The sequence below is a fragment of the Ornithodoros turicata genome, chromosome 1, assembly GCF_037126465.1.
Source record: "Ornithodoros turicata isolate Travis chromosome 1, ASM3712646v1, whole genome shotgun sequence".
Lineage (NCBI taxonomy): Eukaryota > Metazoa > Arthropoda > Arachnida > Ixodida > Argasidae > Ornithodoros > Ornithodoros turicata.
This window is the reverse complement of record NC_088201.1, coordinates 220,530,005-220,550,971: the sequence shown is the minus strand read 5'-3', so window position 1 is coordinate 220,550,971 and position 20,967 is coordinate 220,530,005. Positions and strand designations below refer to the sequence as shown.

At 47.0% G+C, this 20,967-nt stretch overlaps 2 protein-coding genes across 2 annotated transcripts; both read left to right on the top strand.

The window, feature by feature from the left end:
- Nucleotides 1-5,098: 5,098 nt before the first annotated feature.
- On the top strand, nucleotides 5,099-5,980 carry LOC135394899 (uncharacterized). The gene has a single exon (XM_064625961.1). It carries the CDS (start codon nucleotides 5,099-5,101, stop codon nucleotides 5,978-5,980), a length of 882 nt encoding a protein of 293 aa, XP_064482031.1.
- A 2,517-nt stretch (nucleotides 5,981-8,497) lies between these two features.
- On the top strand, nucleotides 8,498-9,778 carry LOC135394895 (uncharacterized). Its single transcript, XM_064625947.1, has 3 exons — nucleotides 8,498-9,026; nucleotides 9,604-9,645; nucleotides 9,768-9,778. The coding sequence occupies exons 1-3, from the start codon at nucleotides 8,498-8,500 to the stop codon at nucleotides 9,776-9,778; spliced, it is 582 nt and encodes a 193-aa protein (XP_064482017.1).
- The last annotated feature ends 11,189 nt before the right edge of the window (nucleotides 9,779-20,967 follow it).

Genomic DNA, 20,967 nt, shown 5'->3' with positions numbered 1-20,967 from the left:
AACCAGTGCAGTGGGACAACGAAAGGGACAAAAGACGAGACAAACACAGCAGTTTTAAATTTATTTCAGTACATGGTACATATATCTTGCGTTGGCGACAGACATGTGCTACCAGGCGAGGCGTAGACTCTGTGGTAGACTTCTGCAGCACCCTGGGGATAGTTGCAAAAAAAAAAAAAAGATCCTGCCCCGGGATTCCGGGATCTACATTTACAAATCTCGGCGTCCCAGGATTGTAAAAACGGCTCGGGATTCCTAGTCCCGGTCTTTCGTTGAGTGCAGAAACGCGTGAAGGCAAGGAACAATTAACGCGATGGCCGCTGGATGCGACCAAAGCAACATGACACGTTCGAGCCAGCATACCTTTTTTTCTGCACTAGAACATGCAGCGGACTTCGCCATTATATGATGTTTTCCATTATGTGTGTATTTAAGTGTGCACAGTTAGGTATACCATACATCCGTTTATGGGTGCCTGAAAATAAAAGGATGAATTGAATTCATACAAATTATTGTTCTTAATGATTCAACTTGATTTTATAACGAGAGGATAGAGAGGTAGCATGCGAGCTGGTGGTATAGATCCATAACTTAAAAACCCGAGACTAGGGGACAAAAAACCTTGTCTGTGTTTGTCGTTTTTTTGTCCCCTAGTCTCGGGTTTTTAAGTTATTGATTTTATAGTTGAACTAGGAAAATAAAGTTCATTAAAAATTACCATATGCAACTCTACGCCCCAATATTTCGCGGACCTCGATCCACACCGAGAAGCGGTCCATTTTTTTTTTTGTTCGCCCTCATTCGTTTGTTTATTATCATTCAGTCATTACGATTATTACCATCCATCGACTGCGTCGCAGTTTGACGAGAAAGATGTTAAAGAAAGACATCCTCCACGAGCCACGAGAGCATTCCTGCCTATGAAGAAGAAGGGGAAGAACGCTAGCATTCCGGTTACTTCGAGAACCAGTTTCAGTTTCTCATCCTATCCCGAATTCCTCACCACCGCAAGGTACCGCAAGGAAACAAAATGAGTGAGTACCTGCGTTCATACTGTGTCATTCCTGTTTTTCACTTCGTTCTGTTGTCGTAATTTGCAATACAGTCGATTCGGTGGAGATTGATTGAAGCGGGTGTCCGATATTTCAAAGAGATACAGTGCTCTACTACTGTTCCTCAGTTTGCGTACATTTCCATTCGGTTTTGCTTCAACAGTACCGATTAGATAGTTTCAGTACATTGTACGTACACTACGGAAACTGTAGGGTGCTGTCATACTGATACTCAGCAGTGTGATGTCAGCCTGTGGAAGGAAATTGGATAACTAGTACACGATCACCCATAGCATTCTCAGAACTGCTTCAGTGAGGTAGTTAACTCTTTCCTCTTTTCTAAAACTCCCTAACGTTTTGTACTACTACTTGCGTTATGCGACAAGTGTACACAAGGATCGAAGTTACAAGCAGTACGGGAATCTCTGAAGAATCGTGTGAAAGGTATCGACGCCTAGATAACCCGATAACGTAATACCCGATATCCCTCTTTCTCATCACCGTTAATAGGTTCCGTCTGTCTTGTCCTTAGAAAAGTTAAAGCATGGTCCACGCTATTGGTTTTCAATAGTCCGTCCGTCAACGTCTCAATGTGACGAACACATGCGTTTCCAATTAACGTCTACACTTTCACGACTAACTTGGCGAGAAACTGCTTACGGCCGACTACCTTAAGAAGGTAGATTAGGTAGGTTAGGAATGTAGAGAAGGTAGGTAGAAGGTAGGTAGAATAAGGTAGGTTACCGATAAGAGCGCGCTGCGGCACGGCTGCCGGGGCAGCAACCGGATGTATGTCATCTCTCCATTCAAAAATTGAACTTTGCTTACCTAAGCGTCCGTCGCTTTCGAAGGGGTTAGCGTGGGTTCACAGACGGACGTATTGAAACGCAATAGTGCGGACCAGGCTTTCGAGAATCATTAGCGTGCTCTGCTCCGAGTCCCTAGTATATCCTTCGAAATGGATACGAGTGCCCTTCGAGCATATTTAATCAAATAGACGCCCCCCAATTGTACGATTCCGCCTACGCTGTCGTGGCGACACCTATGAGCGACGGATGGAATTGAATACGTCACTGACATTACATTACCTGTCTTGTTTCACTGCTATCTCATCCATTTACCTCGTTTCATTCATTGCGCGCTTCACAAACGGAAACGTGTTAAACAGTAGCATGTAATTCGTGGTGTCCTCCAAACAGTCGTCGTGCCCTGTGTTGTCGCGATTAGATCACACGAGACTGATTCAGAAACTGGTTCACTTGCCGCTTAGCGAGTCGTTCGCCCGTAAAACGTATCAGCACGGACTCAGCGGGCGGCGCCCTGGTTGGCTGACAGCTCTAGGAAATCCGTCGTGTCGAAGGGCGCTTGCTGTCCTTTGGCTTTGGTTTCTCCAATAAATATTTCACTTGTTCCGCCCCAACAGCCGTCATTCCGAGTGCGATTTTGTGAAGTTGAGTGCGCTTTTGCTTTACTTGTTGCGGCCATGTGTCAAGGCGATCTTGCGTTTGGAGAACTTGATGCTGTGCGGTAATTTTGTCATGCCTATTAGGTACGGATGAAAGCGCAAGCGGAGGCGGGGGAAACGTCGCGCAACCGGGTGAGTCTCACAAAATATGTTCCTAGAAAAAGGAGTCCATGGCTCGTTAACGTACAAACTCGAAATTTGCCGCTGAAAGTTCAAATTATATTTTTAATGGCGTTCAGATGGAGAACGGCTGCGCAGAGGCATAAAAGACACGTTGGAGTCTCACTAGATACATTTGCAGAACGTTTTGTCGTAAGAGTATCTAGACCAAGTGGAATGCAAGAAACGCGATGCGATTTGTTAAAGTTGGCCGCTGGGTAGGTCTAGGAATTCAAGCGGCTGTAGCTACGGCGTGCTGTAGCAACACTGATCATATCACTGTAAAATTCCACACATATTAAGTTTAGTCCCCAAATACGATTTTTCACTCGATGTTGCATTGAAATAGGCATGCGTGTAGGTCCCTTGCAACAATTCGCCCCGTACGAAGCCCACGGAAGCTGAGTTCGAGTACCCACGCTGAATTCGCAGTATTTTCCAGGACTAGTGCATGCGAAGGAGGTATTGCATAGGTAAGGCGAAGGAGGTATTGCATTGGAAGTCCCGCTTGCGTTGTAGACGCAGGTGGTTGTCTTCATCGCTTTAGCGATTCTGTCTTGCCCGCTTAGACTGTCGCATGTTACAGAGACTGGCTTTGCGTTACTCCGAAGTCTCCTTCGCAAGCCGTTGTCGCTGTGTCCCGGGACGCGTCCGCTCGACAAGTGCTGGCGATCGCGAGCCGTGGTTGAGACACCTCAAGTTGCTCCTGCTATCATTACAAACGCGATGTAGCACGTGACCTCCAAGGGACAGATAATGATGGTCCCCAGCACATACATTTCCCTGCCGTGTGAGAAGACATATAGAAACTTCGTGAGAGGTGTATACCGCCTCACCTTTTGTTAGTTGACTCTTATAACCAGCTAATCGACGAGACTGATCGATAACTCGTACACAAAGTAGGTACGATTCACGTTCTTACACACTCCGTCTGACCTGATTTCAGTAGGGTTGGATGAAGTAGTTCATTAGTGAATTACGAATTAGGAAATATTCAATTGCTAGAGAGAAATACATTACTGACTACGTCTCCATTAACTATTTATTACCGACCCATCTCACCGATTGGTTGATACAATACGTCGATACCGAGTACGCACAAAGTGTGGCGTTATCGTTGGGTTCGTGCACTTTATCTTGGGTTAATTAGGGATATAAAAGTGTTGCCACTGACCTGTAACAGCCGATGACTCCGTAAGAGACGACCGGGACCAAAAAAAAAAACACACAAGAAAGTCACACAAATAAGTCGGTGCACATTTTTCAACCGTTATCATGAAATGATACAATCATCATACGATAAAATGTCCGATAAGTTCGACGTTCCCCGTTTGTGGAACGTGGAACCCCGTTATGGAACTGATTGACCTACTGTGTGACGCCTGTCCACGCTCGGTACACCTTACGTCTAATGGTAATAATGCGTCGGCGAGCATGACTTTCCCTACGGGTTCGCTGCATTTCCTACCCTTCTACGGAGTCAATTAGTTAATTACAATTTGGCGTCAACTTTTGCATCACACGGGTAGTCGCCCGAGTAAATATTTATTTACCTAATCCATGTTTGATACGATATGCGGATGCGCAGAACACGTCAAGCACGTTGGGTTCGTACGTTGTGCACCCAGGTTCCCTCAACTGCGTAGGGTTCACCGGCTTGTGTACTTATTTCTATCATGAAGTAACCAGTTAACTATTGCTCGAGTAAATATCCAACAAGTAGGCCGAGTGATCACCACATAGCTAATTCACTCAAAGGCCCTTAATCAACTATTCATTACTTCACACCGATTGGTTGATACGTTGTCAAAACATCCTGTCCGGGCATGGGTGCCCGCACAGGAAAATAATACGATTCAGCCACACCTCCTCTCGCGTGATATAACCTAAACTCCGTGGAATTCGCTCATCTATGTAATTTTTATCTCGATAGGTTCATACCAGAGTTGCTTCACCAGTTCGTAGGATAGCAGTTGACCTGATTCACGGGTTCATGTGATAAAGGTTGATAGGAATCACGAGTGCGTGCGATACCAGTTGATACAATGAACCAGTTCATACGTTATCGGTTTATCCGGTTGATAAATAGAGAGGGAAGCTGCGCTCATTGGTATAACATATAAATACGTGCTCAGTGCCAGTGCTAGGGAACGAACATGGACGCACGACATGGCACTGAAGTGACAAATTCATTGCAAACTGCATGCTCCTAATACCTTGCCCACCAATCCCCTCTGATGTTACCCATCCAAAAATCTGCTCTTACATCACAAGTCAAAGCAGATCCGTGTGTGGCGAAGACGAGGACAGCTGATGCTGTCCGCTCGAGCAATAAAGCATGAGCTCAGCTCCTCGCTGATGCTCCACCAAGCCGGACAGGCTCTGTCTCTAAAGTGGTGACCCGAACGATCCGAACTGCAACATGGGAGGTTCACCTACCGCGGCCCGCGTTGGGCATTTCGCTATCCGCCTGCCACCATATATTCGGTCCCACCCCGACTTATGGTTTCAACAGGCGGAATCTCAATTCGCATTAGGCGGCATCACTACCCAATCGACTAGGTACCATCACATCTTGTCTGTCCTTTCCGAGGACGTGCTACTCGAGGTCAGCGACGTTATCAGCTCACCTCCATTACAAGATCCCCACGACGCCCTTAAGCGTGCTGTCATCAGCAGGGTTCTTCCGTCCGATCGTCAGCGGCTGCACGAGCTCTTCTCAAAGGAACCCTTGGGGGACCGCAAACATTCACAGCTCGTCAGATACATGCAACAAATCCTGAGAACCGCTGCTTTTGACGACAAGCTCTTTCGTGAGCTCTTCCTCTCAAAACTTCCTCATGCCGTCCAGCTGGCACTGTCTGTTACGGAAGAGACCGACATTGCGTCATTAGCTACCAGAGCGGATAAGGCAATGGAGCTGTTCTCCGACTCGTGCTACCCGTCTGCGCTGGCAGCGCTTGAAGGCACACATTACTTTTCATCTTCACCAAGCGCCCCTTCCCAGCACCTGCCACAGCACGCATCCTCTGTGTCAGCAGCGGAAAGCTCTGACCTGGCCTCGCTACGGGAAGAAGTCCGCCGTATCGCAGACATACTCGAGCGATCTGGACCCCATGACCGCACTTCCTCAGGCCCAGACCGTTCTACTCAACGTCGCCGTGCCGCACGTTCCCCGACTCCTCCCACTTCGCCGCCAACGCGCCGACGCCACCTTTGTTGGTTCCACAGCCGTTTCGGTCGCAGAGCTCGGCGATGCGAATCTCCGTGCGCATGGCAGGGAAACTACGCCGGGGGTTACTAGCGGCGACCGGTAGCCCCCACCACATACGGCAAGGTCGCCCTTTCTTCATCAAGAATCGGTGCGGCAAGCACAAATTCCTGGTCGACACCGGAGCGGAGGTCAGCGTCCTCCCGGCCTCACCATATGACGCCCATCATGTATCTCACAGCAGTAAACGGCTCCAGAATTCCTGTTTACTACCGTCGTTCATTGACTCTCGACTTCGGATTACGCAGGACATTTCACTGGGTGTTTCTCGTTGCTGACACTCGGCACTGTATCCTAGGCAGCGATTTCCTAGGGCGCAACAAAATCTTGGTCGATGTCGCTGGGCAAAGGCTGGTAGACCACCTTACTGGCGTCACGGTCAACGGCGTAAGCACGCGCGCTACATCTGTCGGCCTCGCGATCACTCTTCCGCAGAACAATGTTTTTGCCGATCTTTTACGCCAGTTTCCATCCTTGACGGCCCCGTGTGACTGGACGAAGCCCGTCAAGCACCCTGTCGCCCACCACATCGTAACAAGTGGCCAACCAGTATTCGCAAAGGCACGTCGCCTAGGCCCCGAAAAACATGCTATTGCGCGACAAGAGTTCGACCACATGTTCGCTGTCGGCATCATTCGTCCATCATCTAGTAGCTGGTCTTCGCCCCTTCACATGGTTCCTAAAAAGACCGGTGACTGGCGACCCTGTGGTGACTATCGCGCGCTAAATTTGGCTACCGTTCCCGACCGCTACCCCTTGCCCAACATCTCTGATTTCACCACGGGTCTTTCCGGTGCAACGATGTTTTCGAAGATAGATTTAATGAAAGCCTGCCAGCAGATACCAATGGCCGAGGAAGACATTCCCAAAACCGCAATAGTCACCCCTTTCGGCCTCTTCGAGTTTCTCCGAATGCCGTTCGGCCTCCGGAATGCTGCCCAATCTTTTCAGCGGTTCATTGACAATATCACTCGCGGGCTACTTTTCGTATTCGCCTACCTCGACGACTTGTGCTTCGACTACCTCGACCAGTGCTTCACCCGAAGAACACCTTCAGCATTTACGAACTTTATTTTGACGCCTGGCCGACCATGGGCTGCTGATCAATGCCGACAAATGCGAGTTCGGAGTTCCGGCCTTGGAGTTCTTAGGACACAGAGTAGACGCTCGAGGAATTTCCCCGCTTACAAACAAAGTCGAGAAAATCCAGAACTTTCCTCTGCCGTCGTCCATCACCCAGCTCCGCCGTTTCTTGGGAATGATCAATTTTTATAGGCGTTTTATTCCACGCTGCGCGGTAATACTACGACCGCTTGAGGCGCTCCTGAGGCAGACCACGTCGGGAGGCACGACGCTTTCGTGGTCCTCCGATACCTTACAAGCCTTTCAGGAAGCCAGATAAGCACTGGCGTCGGCAGCGACCTTGATCCACCCCGTCATGGACCCACCTACGTCTATAATGGTGGACGCCTCTAACCACGCCATCGGCGCAGTCTTGCAGCAACGCGTTGAGGGCCAGTGGCAACCTGTCGCGTTCTTCTCGAAAAAGTTCTCCCTCACAGAAGAGCGCTACAGCACGTTTGGACGTGAGCTCCTCGCTGCCTTCACGGCTGTCAAGCATTTTCGATACTACCTCGAGGACAGGTCATTCACCATCTTCACAGGTCACAAACCCTTGGTTTTCGCCTATCGTTCAGGTAGCTCTCGGCGTTCCTCCAGGGAAGTACGGCATATCGCGTACCTAGCGGAATTCAGTGCCGAGATCAAGCACGTAAAAGGTAGCGACAATGTTCCAGCTGACACGTTAAGCCGCATTTCGGCTTTGGAGCACACCCCCCTTAACCTCGCCGACGTTGCTCATCATCAACAATCTGATTCCGAGCTGCAACACCTACTATCCAGCCATTCCTTCCGGGCCATTCGTGAGATCTGTTTTCCGGGAATAGACATATCTGTTTACTGTGACACATCCACAAGCTCGGAGTGACCCTTCGTTCCGAAGGCCTTCCGGCGACCCCTCTTCGCCGCGCTTCATCAACTCATCAACTTCATCAAGTCAGGGCAGCTCAACGTTTGATTACGGCCCGTTACTTCTGGCCTTCCATGAATACTGACATCCATAACTGGACCCGATCTTGCCTCTCCTGCCAACGTGCAAAAGTCCACCGCCACGCCATTTCTCCGCTTTCCCAGTTTCCCTTGCCGAGCGCCCGGTTCACGCAGATTCACATCGACATTGTCGGCCCCCTGCCGCCCTCGAACAATCACCGATATCTGCTAACTTGCCTCGATCGATACACCAGATGGCCTGAGGCCGTACGCATGCCAGACGCCACTGCCGCCACGGTCGCCCGCACTTTTGTTTCCACCTGGGTCGCAAGGTTCGGTGTCCCTTCTCAGATCACCACCGATAGAGGCAAGCAATTCGAATCTCGACTATTCACATCACTGACGCAGCTCCTCGGTACCAACCGTTGTCGCACGACTGCATATCACCCATGTGCCAACGGTATAGTCGAGCGCTTCCACCGTCACCTGAAGGCGGCCATCATGGCCTATGGCAATTCATCCAAATGGCACGACTGTCTTCCATTAGTCCTCCTGGGACTTCGGGACTCGTGGAAAGAGGATTTAGGCTGCACCGCTGCCGACCTGGTGTACGGCACTAGCCTTGCCCTTCCGGCCCAGTTCTTCGAGCCCACTTCCTCAACGGCCATTACCCCCTCGGACTACGTAGAGCACCTGCGTGAGCACTTCTCCCACATCACACCCACTCCTAGGCGAGCACACAAGTCCGGCAAGCCTTTTGTCTCTCCGCAACTCACCTCCGCCACTCACGTTTTCCTCCGGACCGATGCCTTGAGGAAATCGCTGCAACCTCCCTATTCCGGCCCCTTCCCCGTCCTGGAGCGACACCCGAAATATTTCGTCATACACTGCCACGGCCGCCCCGAAACGGTCTCCATCGACCGCCTGAAACCGGCTTTCGTCGACGCCGAAGACACCCCAGCGGTCCTGACCACCAGCACCGCCGGCCGTCCCAGCATCCGCCGCAAGACCCCCAAAAGAGTCTCTTGGAGTGAAGAAGTCACTTTCGTTGGGGGGGGGGGGGGGGGCTACTGTGGCGAAGACGAGGACAGCTGATGCTGTCCGCTCGAGCAATAAAGCATGAGCTCAGTTCCTCGCTGATGCTCCACCAAGCCGGACAGGCTCTCTGTCTCTAAACGTGTTACCACAGCTATCATCACTACAGTCTGTCAACAACCCCGCAGAGGGAATTGGCAGAGGGCATTGCACCCCGCCTGGGCTTGCTTCTTGACTCCTCGTGCACTGGGAAGCATCCTGTTTTGAATTCCGTTGATAGTTGATGGATTCGATTCATCGATACGTTGCCACCCCTTATGCGGTTACATGCTCTGCCTAACCTAATCTCCACAAGATAATTGATGTCACTCACAGCGACAATGTCCACTGGTGTGGCTGAACGTGTGTAAGAAACGCGTAGAACAATATGCCCTTTGAAAACGTGCGAATGCCTGAGCCTGGCGTGCTCTGCTCTGACAAGCCATAGTGATAAGGCAACTAGCATAGAATCTGTGAACGGTTCGACACACATCGCTTGTGCCTTTAATTGAAACGACTCCCATTTACATTAGGTGTTCAAGTACGTCCCGAAGAGGATAACCGCGTGGACGAAGGTAAGTGCAAATAAATCCGCAAGAAGCTCAATACCAGCATGATGAACATGATCAACGCTCAGTACTGACGGTGAGACATTTACGCTAACCTCCTGCATTCTTCTTTTTTTTTGTCATTTCAGGCAAATGGTAAGTAATACACTAGACAATAGGTCCAGTATCTCGGTCACTTACTTCGGGCCACGAGCAAAGAATAATTTTTTGCGCAAGGCATCCACTTCTATTACCCACTGCTTGCGGTGTAAGAAACAAGGTCCCATGAAGGCATTATTGTACGCAAAATAATCTGGCCGGTTTTAACAAAATTCGAAATACAGCTGTTTCGAGGGAGGTTGGCTTTTCCATCGACTTTTCATATTTCAAACAAAAACCCTTTTGAATGACCTACGTCATTCGCGCTCTCGCGAGAGACCTGTGAACCTATGCAGCACCAAGACGAAGCTGGACTTCAGGAGCACTAAGAGCGTATCTGTCATTCACACGACGCCATTCCATGTCAACACAGTGACCGTGGCACATGATTCTATGGTGTTCAATATCCTCACCAATCCGTGTTTGGCCGATATATGTGTTCCCTCGTGTTCCCTCGGAATTTGGATCTGTCGACGGCGGGGACGAGGAAAATTCGTGGAACTGGGCGGCGTATGGTGCCATGCTTGTACCGAACGGACTTGTTTCGAGACTCGCAATACGCTTACGTACACAACGGTGGCAGTCAGGAATCTTTCCTGGACGTTTTATCGGGAAGAAACTGCCACCTGCTGTGCCCCCCCCCCCAAACACAGGGGCGCTTTTACCTACGTGCCGCACCAGACCTCCGCTGGTAGCGAGATGGGCCGTGGCCGCCAATATTACATTCTTGTAGAACATGGGACTGTATGGGGCTTCTCCGCGATCAGAGACGGCTCTGGGAGCGGTCCCTGCTATCCCACACGCTATCCCTGTCCTCAACCGCATCGTTGCAGTCGTTTCCAGATAAGAGAGTCTAGCCAAGGAGTTAACGAATGCTTTGCTTTTAGCGTGTTTTTATGGCTGTATGGGTCCCTTTGAGAATTCTTAGCACCTAATATTTAGTGGCGCCATCTAGCATTTTACATGCGAATTGATAATTGGAAATAAAGTAAACACTTTTAATTCATAGCGGCACATCTCACGCTTGTGGTTTTATCCTCTGAGTCAGGACAGTGATCCATATGCAGTAATCGGCACGAAGGACGATGCTAGTCGACCAAGGCACCCAGATCATTGATAATGAAGTGGTTTCAAAGTATTTCTATCAATATTGCTGCAGTATGATTTAATATGGATGCGGCAAAAATTCCTGTTCATGAGCCAAGCCGCCGCACTTTAGTTGTCGTGTAAGATTAAAATGTCGCAGTGAAATTCCACATCCCACATATATTACATTTCCTCTCTAGGTCTGTGCGCTTCATCGTGATCTCAGTGGTGCTGTTCATTTTATTAATCGGGGCAGTTATCGCTACATCAACACGTGAGTGATTTTTATGAGTATATTTGGAGTATTTGATATTTGATACAGTATTGCTAAATACGTATTCATCGCAATGGTCAAGCACATATATCTGAATTGAACTTCGAATACTTCCGAAAGGCGGCCGAAAATCAACAAGCATTGATAGTAAGATTTCAGTACGCTAATTTAATAAAGATTGGCCGTTCGGAGCCGACTATCTCTTCCCGATCGTCTCGTTTTATGTGTAATAGAGGGAAAAGCAAGTTGAAAGCATATTGTGAGGAGGGAATCTACATCCGAGTGCAGCGGTATGCAGGAGTTCAATAACACAGTGAACGCGAAAGTGAAGTCCATGCACGGGTATTGCTTCCTTCTTTCTTTGTCACCCTCTATGTATGAATATGGATAATAATTGGGAGTAGATTTACACGTGAGGCGAGTCAGACCACAGTGCACAATCAATCGTATCCAGTCATATCACGACAAAGCATAATTCCACCCTGGGCCAAGAGATGGCCATATATGGTCCGATATTGGTCACGTTGGCCAGTTCAGTCAGTTGCTCTTGTAGTTTAGTTGAAGGACGAGGGTTGGAATGACAGAACCTGCACGCTGTTGTTGACCATACAGAAGTGGCCGCCGTCCCTACTTTGGCGAAGAAAGCCGGGGTGAGGATGAAGGGTGCAAATACGTAGAGAAGAGGGTGCGAGGGTCCATCGAGGAGTGCCACATAACACGTTCCTAGCCAATCGTAAATTCGAAATGAGTCATTCTCCGAGCTGAATTGTTGAAAATGCGAGACGTGAGCTTGTTAGTGATAATAGTTGGGATAACCATAGAAATCAACGACCTCTGAACTTGTGTGTAGCGCCACCAAGCGGGTACTGTGTAAATTAATCAGACGATTGGATTCAATGCTGCTTTAAAAGTGGACGCGTTTCACGCAAGTATAGCTGCGTGCATGTTCAATGGCCGTTGGTTTCAATGATCATTGAAGACTACTAGTGTAACAGGGGTATTACCTAATCGTTAATAATGCGATTTGCGTCGAACCGTGTCAACTGGAACCCATCACTTGATATTATGCATGATTTTCTCCCGTTAGGCTAGATAAGATTACAAGGGTTTGCCACGGAACAAGGACATAAAACAACTAGACATGCCCAAATAAAAACACCCTGATTAAAAACAAATCTGTGGCGATTTTGCGGTAAATGGAAGGGAAATGCCTTAGCATTAAGCGTATTTTCCCGTCCATACTTGACTTGATTCCCGATTGATCACCTCCGGTCTATACTTGATTTTTGGTTCAACACTTTACATTGCAAAGTGCGAGACCATTTAATTAACCTTTCATTAGCCTCAATTACTTTCACTTTGCCTGTAATTACCCTTCCCCTTAAATTTTGTTTACTTGCTTTAATTGCTCTCCATTCCAATTTAATTGAGGTTAATTACATTTAATTACCTGAGGTAACCTGGGGTTAGCTTCAGTGATCCTTAATATAATTTAATCACTCTTAATTACATATATCTTATATTCATTAGCCTCAAACTAAACTGTCTTGCTTTTATTGCATTTAATAGCCTCTAATTACGTTCAAGTACCCTTACCTCTTATTGTTAATTACCTTTATCTCTAGGGGGCGAAGTCTACCTCTAAGCTTACATATAACAAATTTTATGTAGGAAAACGCTGTTTATACATGTCTTGACGCCCGCCCCCTATAGGGGTTCTCGGAGGATTCTGGAGAATGGAACAACGTATAAGTGAAGTTCAAATCTTGTACAATACTGAAAGAGTGTCCATCATACTGCCTCAAGGAGATTTGGGGGCTTGAGGAAGTCGCCACCGATAGAGAAGTGACTAATAAGGTTCAGGAAGAATATAGCCAGTTTGTTGATGTCGTTTGTTTGTTTGTTTGTTTGTTGTTTGTTTGTTGATGATGCCAGTTGTCGTGTCCCGTCGTACTGGTAAACATGGTTGCTTCTTGACAACGTGCCGTGACTATCTTGTTACTTAGCGAACGTCATTGAATCGTCTTTGCTAAAAACACGTTTCACTGAGGATCACTAAAAAGCTCGGTAAATCGCTAAAAACTTAGATCGTATTGCGTTGTGAATAGCACATCAAGAAACCAAACTGAGAAGCGCTAGGGAAATTGAATCTTAAGAAAGCGTTCCCGAACCCTTTAAATGAAATCTATTCAGTAAAGCTCCATACTGCCTATCAGAGTTTACGGATACGGAAGGGTGTACATCCAGCAGTCCAGTCGAACCAGCGGCCACATCTACAACATGTCGATAGACCACAACAAGCGTTAAACTCATGCCTTTCCTTGTGACGAGCCTCAAACCAAGCTTACGTATTTCACGCCAAACTGATTTCACGTGCTGTCTCATGATATTTGGCAGCGGGCTAACGGGAACAATTTATATCAGTGATATCGGATATCGTCGCCCAGTCGAGAACTCACCCACTGTCTGACCTGTTGTACTGGCATGGTAGGTTTGTGAACCGCACTCTGTACGTCAGTGGTACGTTAGTTGTTAATGGACATCCATTAAGCTTGGCTCCAGAAACCATAGGCTGTTTGTGCTATTTTATTTCCCTGTTTTCGCGTCAGAGGTCCTTTCTTAATTATTTCAGTCCTTTGGTACATCTTCCTCAAATCTCCCGGCAAAGAATCCACACTCTTCACGTCTTCTTCTGGATCTTCAACAGCCTCCACACGATCCACTGCTTCTACCAAGGCATCGAAGAGCCCGGCGGCTCCAAGCGCTACGACCGCCAAAGCATCGTCGCATCCCGTGCCTCACATAGGTATGTTGATTTTGATTCTCCAACACAGTTGACGCGTCACTCGTCACATTAGCGGGGTCACGTACAAGCAGAGGCCCGATTTTCTTACTGTGCGAGATAGCCACATCGAAACTCACGACGCAGCTGACTGTAAATACAAGGAAGCAATTTTTGAGTAAAGGCCTTACTCATCCATGCTGTCGGTGTTGTTGTTGTCTTCGTGGTTGATTCCGAGTATCGATACTAACGGTCTGTACAAAGTGAAGTATGATACATACTTGGAAGTGTGTACGGCGACTTCCCTAGTATAGACGATCTTGAAGACAAAGCCATGTCATGTTGTTGGCACAACGCCTGTTGTGTTTAGCATTACACTGAGGGCGTGCTTCATGTATTGCGGGAACCAGTAATTTTGCAGGGTTTGAAATGTTCACGTTGAAACACCCCCGCGATGATCATCGGCATCTCTCTCTCTCTCGTTTTGTGTGATCGACAAATGGTATCACATCACCAGTTTATCTGCTTCTTGGTAGCACCGGGCCTTGGTATTCTACAGCGATAAAGACATAGTTGCCACCACATTTTCCGTGATGCAGACGTTGTTTACCGTGAAGCTTTCTTAATCTGAATGGGAATCGTTATTTCACTCACTGTTAAACGGTCTGCGTTGCTGTCGTAAACTCAATTCCCCATACCATTGATCTGTCGTCTTGCTCTGGCTGGTTGATTCGAAATCATTAATTGGTCAGTGTTGATCATGCCACGTTTCAGACAGTGATTCAGGAATACGGCATTTCGATAACACAGTTTACTGATGCAATGACAGTCAGGCCGAACTGAACAGATTGTGGGAGACTGGATCAGCCCCTATGTGTGGTCTATGCCGTTCAGTGAGTGGAGATTGGAGGATGTCATGACAGTCTTGTTTTCTGTGGCATTTTCGACCAAATCGCATGTCTCATCGATAAACGTTCAGTTTGCACGTGTTGAGTCGTTCCATCTCTGCCGCCGGAACACTGTGGACGCTTCGATGCGTGCAACGACACTTGTAGCTCAGGAGAAAGGAACATACAAGAGATTTATTTGGCGCTTCCTGTCAGAATCGTAGTCAACTTTACTTTGCTTGCGACTTGTGGACTGGAGGGCACATGGAACTAGCGAGCTCAAAGGGAAAGTAGCAGGCAGTCGGGTGCGATTGTGAATGAGTGCTTACTGTCGGCGTGGTAACTCGTAACATATTTTGAGAGTTAGAACCTAAAGAATACTCTGCATTAACAGGTGTAGAAGACAAGCGAGATTCACGGCCCACATAATCCGCGTGCGAAAATGACATCTGTTGTGCCATCATAGGTTTTTATTTAGGAATCTGTAATTAACAAAAATGTGCTTGTGAACCGCGCGATGTGTACCTTCATCTCCGTCGACATCACAAGAAGTGGGAGCTGTCTGCAGTGTAATTCGAATTTTCTCCCACTAGTATTTCTTATATCTGTTCGCAGAAGGTGCTGCAGCGGGACTGGAGCCAGTCATTATTTAAACCCAAAGTTTTCTTTTCAAAACCATGAAAGTGCGAACTACGACACCTGTACGCCGGTCATAGACACGGTTGCTTCGCGGCGCCACCGGGACATATAGAAAAAACACGTTGCTTAATTCGTGTAATTAAACAAATATTGCGTAATGCAGAGCCATACATTTTTTCAGTACCCGTAGCGGCACCTCGTTATCGGTAGCGGTATTTCGCTGCATTTTCCTGACGTAAGGAGCATCGATATCGCGATACAACACAAAGCCGTTGTAAGACCCTCGAGGCCAAAAAGGGTTTATACTAATTTGTGAGAGGCCAAAGCAAGACACAAGTCAAGCTGACAAAAAAAGTGCAGAGGATGATTGTGGTGTCAACCCTGTACTCTGCTGTTACTTTTTATGCTCTGTCTTTTGTAATGAGCTGCAATGTGAATCACAGATTTATTCATAGCAAGGTAGCCTGATTATACTTCTGTCCCAGTCTTTTACTTGCCAAGGTAACACCAAATATTTGGAGAGTTGATTCCAATATGCCCTACCGGGATCACAAAGCTTGCATCCTTGTGGAAGGAACAAGGGCAAGAGAATGCAGTCATTTCTCGTGTTCTGAAAATCCTCCTATACGCATCGTGTACCATATTGCCGGGTGATAAACAGTAGGTCTGCTACCCCCGAACCTGGCGACCAGCGCATACCTAGAGACCCCGTAGGGGTTATCAGTGTACGCGAATCTGCTGTGGGTGGCGCCACCACGGACCCAAGACCCCAGTCCCGTGGTTTCATCCTTGTCGAGGGGATGTAAGGCGAACTGTAGAAACGTTGAAGCGTCGGGGTCTTGGTCAGGCGCCGGTCGACAGGTTTTCTAGAAAACTCTAAGACATTCTAATATGGAAGTAAACTGGCTGACTGGAGCGTTCATTTAACAAAGCAGTATGAGGGTAAAGGGTTGTTTCTAATGGTCAAGGGTAGAAAACGCCCCTGACCTGAAGTTTACAATTCGAGTAGTATATTACAAAAGTACAAAGTAAAAAGGCAGTAAAGTACAAAGGCAGTATAAAATTGGGTAAGATGTGATCATTCTTCACTGAGAAGGTGGTTGCGTGCAAACTGGTGACTTGTTACTGATGTGCACCTTAGAAACGTACTGTTCCCATAAAACACTAAACAGCCGAGGCGTCATCAGTGCGTCTAAACCCATTGACTTGCCAGTTGCAGAAATTCTTGGAAGATTTTCAGGAAGTGATAGACGTGCCTAAAATAAAGATAGGGAAGAACCAGTGCATCCCGACACGACTATCATCCTCTCTTTTGATCTCCCTGCTGTCCCCGAAAAGTCGGTTATCCCTCAGCTGTAGTGCGCCCATACATTCCAAACCCCTTGCAGTGCCTCTGTTGTAACATGTTCGTGCATGCCGCGGGCTCGTGTTGTGGCTCTCCCAGTCGCACACTGTGTGGTCAGTCCAGCCAAGTGACAAGGAACACACCGCTAAGGACCCATCTTACTCCAGATCTTGTGCGAAGGGGAAAATTCGGAACACATGCGCCGTTGAATTTCTGCAAGCACGTTCATTCCCACAGGAACATTCCCAATTTCGTGAACTTTAAGAATTCCAACCTCGGGGGGACTGATACCTTTGATAGTATCTGATGATTTCTTACACATGAGGGTTCAACACTGTCTGCCGCGCTGCTGTAGGTTCGATGTCTACTAGAGTTGATTTTGTGACATGACGCTGACATATAGCTACCAAACGACGTAGCGGATTACACGCCCTTGCGTATTACCGGCGCATGTAATAAATAGCATTTTGTAATAAAATTACATTTTGTCCGCACGGATCGGCATTTTGACCGTGCTGGAAATCGATAAATGAGTGGCGCACAGGCTTCCTACGGCGTGGGCATTAAATGCGGAATAACCCGACGCTGCCGTATGTTCATATGCAGTCGTATATAAGTGAAATAATTACCTGTCATTCCTTTCAGTTGAACGGCTGTTCGTGTGTGTTTTGAAGAACTACGCCGTCGTGGTGCCAGATGGATTATGTGACGTCTTGTTGCTCATCTACCGGCACAGATTTCCACATGGAACTCTTACAAGATTGGCGATAGTAGAGAACTTCACTAACACTAATCCAGGAGGTTCTTGTATCATCACGAAATGCGGCATTAACATGATTCTTCTGTAAGTGACCTTAAGACATTGACCGACATTTGAAGAGTACAATTAACGAGCAATGATGGGGGTAAGCTGCTGCCATTCTGAAACACAATTTGATCATGTGCGACCGTCATTGAAATAGGAGCGCAGTGAGAGACTGACTGAAACGCGACTGACAGTCGTCGGTATGTCGGATAGTGACATCACAACACACTCAACACGGCGATGGGTGATAGTCATCGAAGTGTTATCGTTTAGGCCAGAATTATTTATAGCAATTTCGCCAACATCCCACAAAAAAAGTGCTAGCACACCTGGTTTCTCCACAATCTACATTCAGCGATTACAACACTGTTATGAACATAAACGCTCAGAACGGCTTCAAACTGTAGCAATTACTTTCATGTGAAGATAGAAGTTGAAAGTCCCTTTGGAAAATTCGATTTTGCAACACGCGGGACACGGTGCCACCACTTGAATGCGCTCCCCGTATAGGGGTAGAAAAAAATTCACAGTGCGCCTACCGATCAAGTCCGACTTTTGATTTTGCTTCTGTGCATAGTCTACCTTCAACATATAAAATTTTCGAGGCAAGTTTTTGGTGGAGTTTTTTAGATAAAGGCTTCCAAAATTGGTTATTTTTCGGTGGTATGGTGCTACTTAAAGAGGTATCGCTTAGGTACCTGACAGAGTAGAGTAACAAATTATATATAATTCGATAGCCCCATGAATGACAAATTAAACGGCATAAAATTCGATCTTATTCGTCTTTTACATCGCCTGCAAAGTTGCAGTGAACATAGTGCTTTTCGAGGCTTTGAGTCAAATTTGATATTTTTTTGCAGACAAACAAAAACTGACACAGCACTGCCAACCCAGGAGCCTATTGTGCCCTAGGTGGTCTAAAGCCAGATCCAGAAATTTGTACAATACAACAATAAACAGCCTTGTAGGAAACGCTCAAACCTGCACGCGACGACATTGTCTTCCGAGAGGCAGTTTTTTCCTCCTCTCCTATTTCCCGAACCGCGCAGCGCAGATAATTCCGAAAGCGTTTATTTCTCCTAACTCACCGATGGCTTCTACATATATTTTTTTTCCCGTTCATTCGAGACACCAAGTGTACCGGATTGTTCGATTTGAGATGGAACTAGCCACGTGTGGCCTTAATCCAAACGTCAATTTGGAAGTGGGTCATCATTAACATCAAGAGTAATGGTCACCATTAACATCAAGAGTAATGGAAATAAGTAAACGTAATTGACGGGAACTAAATGAAATTTCAAGATTACCTCAGGTAACCTGAGCTTACTTTACCAAAGGGTAATCCAAGGGCAATTAAAGGGTAGTTGAAAGTAAGTTGAAAGGTTAATTAAGACTCACATATAATAATTGCGTCACCGGAACGTGGACCGGAAGTCATGTATAGACCATAAGAAGACAACTGGAAGTCTGAGCTGGTTCGAGTTGGATCCGAAGTGCATACCCGAGCATGAAGAGGAAGTGGACACCCAAAAGCCAAGTATAGTCCGGAAAAGCGTTGAATGCAAACGCATTTCCCTTATGTGTCGCAAAAGCGACACTGAATTTTTTCGTGCCATAACTTCGGCACATGTCATGGGAGGTCATGTGATCCAGTCACGGGGCAATGCTTCCCTAAACCAACCTCAAGTTTCTGTCCGATTCCCATGAACCACCAACCTCAACCAACCTAAAAGTTGGCCCAAGTAGATAGAGATAGTCAGACGGAGCGAGACTGCCTCGTACACAAAGGCTTTGGCCCTGATCGCTTCTCGGTATGCGTCATTCCCCGGACAGTCTCATTTATGAGTGTTTCACATTTACCTTAAATTTCCAGCAATTAATCATGACGCAAAAATACGAATATATATTCGCACGCGTGGTGGTAACAGCAATGAGACTGTCAGGTTCCAGGCCGACAGGTCGTTCTATTTAAACGTGCGGTCCATCACATTATGGTTCTGCTAAGTGAAGAAATACCAAAAAGAAACAAAAAAATGCTGAGTCAGCTATATAAAGGTCACAGAATAGACAGCAGTGGAAACAATACATTATGACACGGGGCCCTGCAAATATTATATGGGAGTAACAAGGTTTGACTCTCCTGACTAAAGAAATGTAGCATGCACTCTGTAGGTCACTTGCGACTGATCGTACAGCAGCTCATATCACCTGCCGAATACGCTGCAGCGCACAAGCGAACAAAATAACGTTTGGTGTCACTTCACTGGCCGCTCAACAGCTGTGCCGTGATTAGTGTGGCCATGTGTAAGGTTTTCTTAAAGATATTTTCTTCATTTCACAGACAAATAACAGACAGCCAATCGCTTGACAAGTTGGCGAGTGCTGATGGAACAAAGGATCTTCAGTGGTTCGAGGGACACAATTTTCGCCATTATGGGATGCTTAACCTGCGACTTGGTCTGCACACTGAAGAAGCTATAACACATTTAATTAACTACTTCAAGGCAAGTGACAGATTATTTTTTTGGCATGCAGTTTTACGGAAGAGGAACACGAATTGGAGCACACGCCTTTTGTTGGGTTGTTGTCTTCCTTTCTTTCCATGTGACCGGCTGTATCTTCTAGTGTTAGTTTTACCTGATGTGCACACCGAACGCAGAGAAACCGCTTGAGGTAAACAGGAAGAGAACGAATTGAAAGCAGAATGATTATCATCTCGACAAATCGGCACGACGAAAAGAAGAGGTTGAACAACAGTATACAAGATCTTTTGCACGCTTGGTTTGCCAGTTCAGTCCCTGTATATTATTCTACGAGGCTTGTACAGGGTGTTCCACGAGAGGGCGTTGTTAAATTCGTAAAAATAGTTTTTACTTCTACAAATTATGGCAGTGCTTTGAAGTCCTAGAGACGCTTTGAATTCGCGTGTCATACTAAGTTCGAATAATCGAATTCGCAAATTACCCGACACAAGGTAGAGTCCCTCTTGATCACCACGAAAACACACGATGGCAGACCACAGAGAACAAACACGGGGAACTAATTAACGGGAACGGGGAATTCATTTCTGGGTTTTGCTCTTCAAAAAAATTCCCCATCAATTTGAAAGTTGGGCCAAGGTTGTTGGTTTGAGCCCATTGCTCCGCAATGATCGTGACCGGAAGAGCCAGAGAGTTTTACTCGAATATGTCGCGCAGCCCGTCGTTATCGGTGGGCTGGAAGCTGACACGTTGAGAGACGTAAACGATCTGATTGTGCCGAGGTTTGTTTTCTGCTTCTACAGGAGGTGATGTATTTGGATGGAGCAAGTTCCGGAAACGTAGGCTGTCGTAACTGCGTACGTTTGAAATACCCTGGTGGTTTTGCGGAATG

Bases quoted from the DNA above. Each gene is read 5' to 3' on its own strand.
- LOC135394899 (XM_064625961.1), top strand. From the start codon at position 5,099: ATGGGAGGTTCACCTACCGCGGCCCGCGTTGGGCATTTCGCTATCCGC.
- LOC135394895 (XM_064625947.1), top strand. From the start codon at position 8,498: ATGGCCTATGGCAATTCATCCAAATGGCACGACTGTCTTCCATTAGTC. The intron at 9,027-9,603 runs GTGAAGAAGTCA...CATTTACATTAG, and splicing joins CCCCAAAAGAGTCTCTTGGA to GTGTTCAAGTACGTCCCGAA.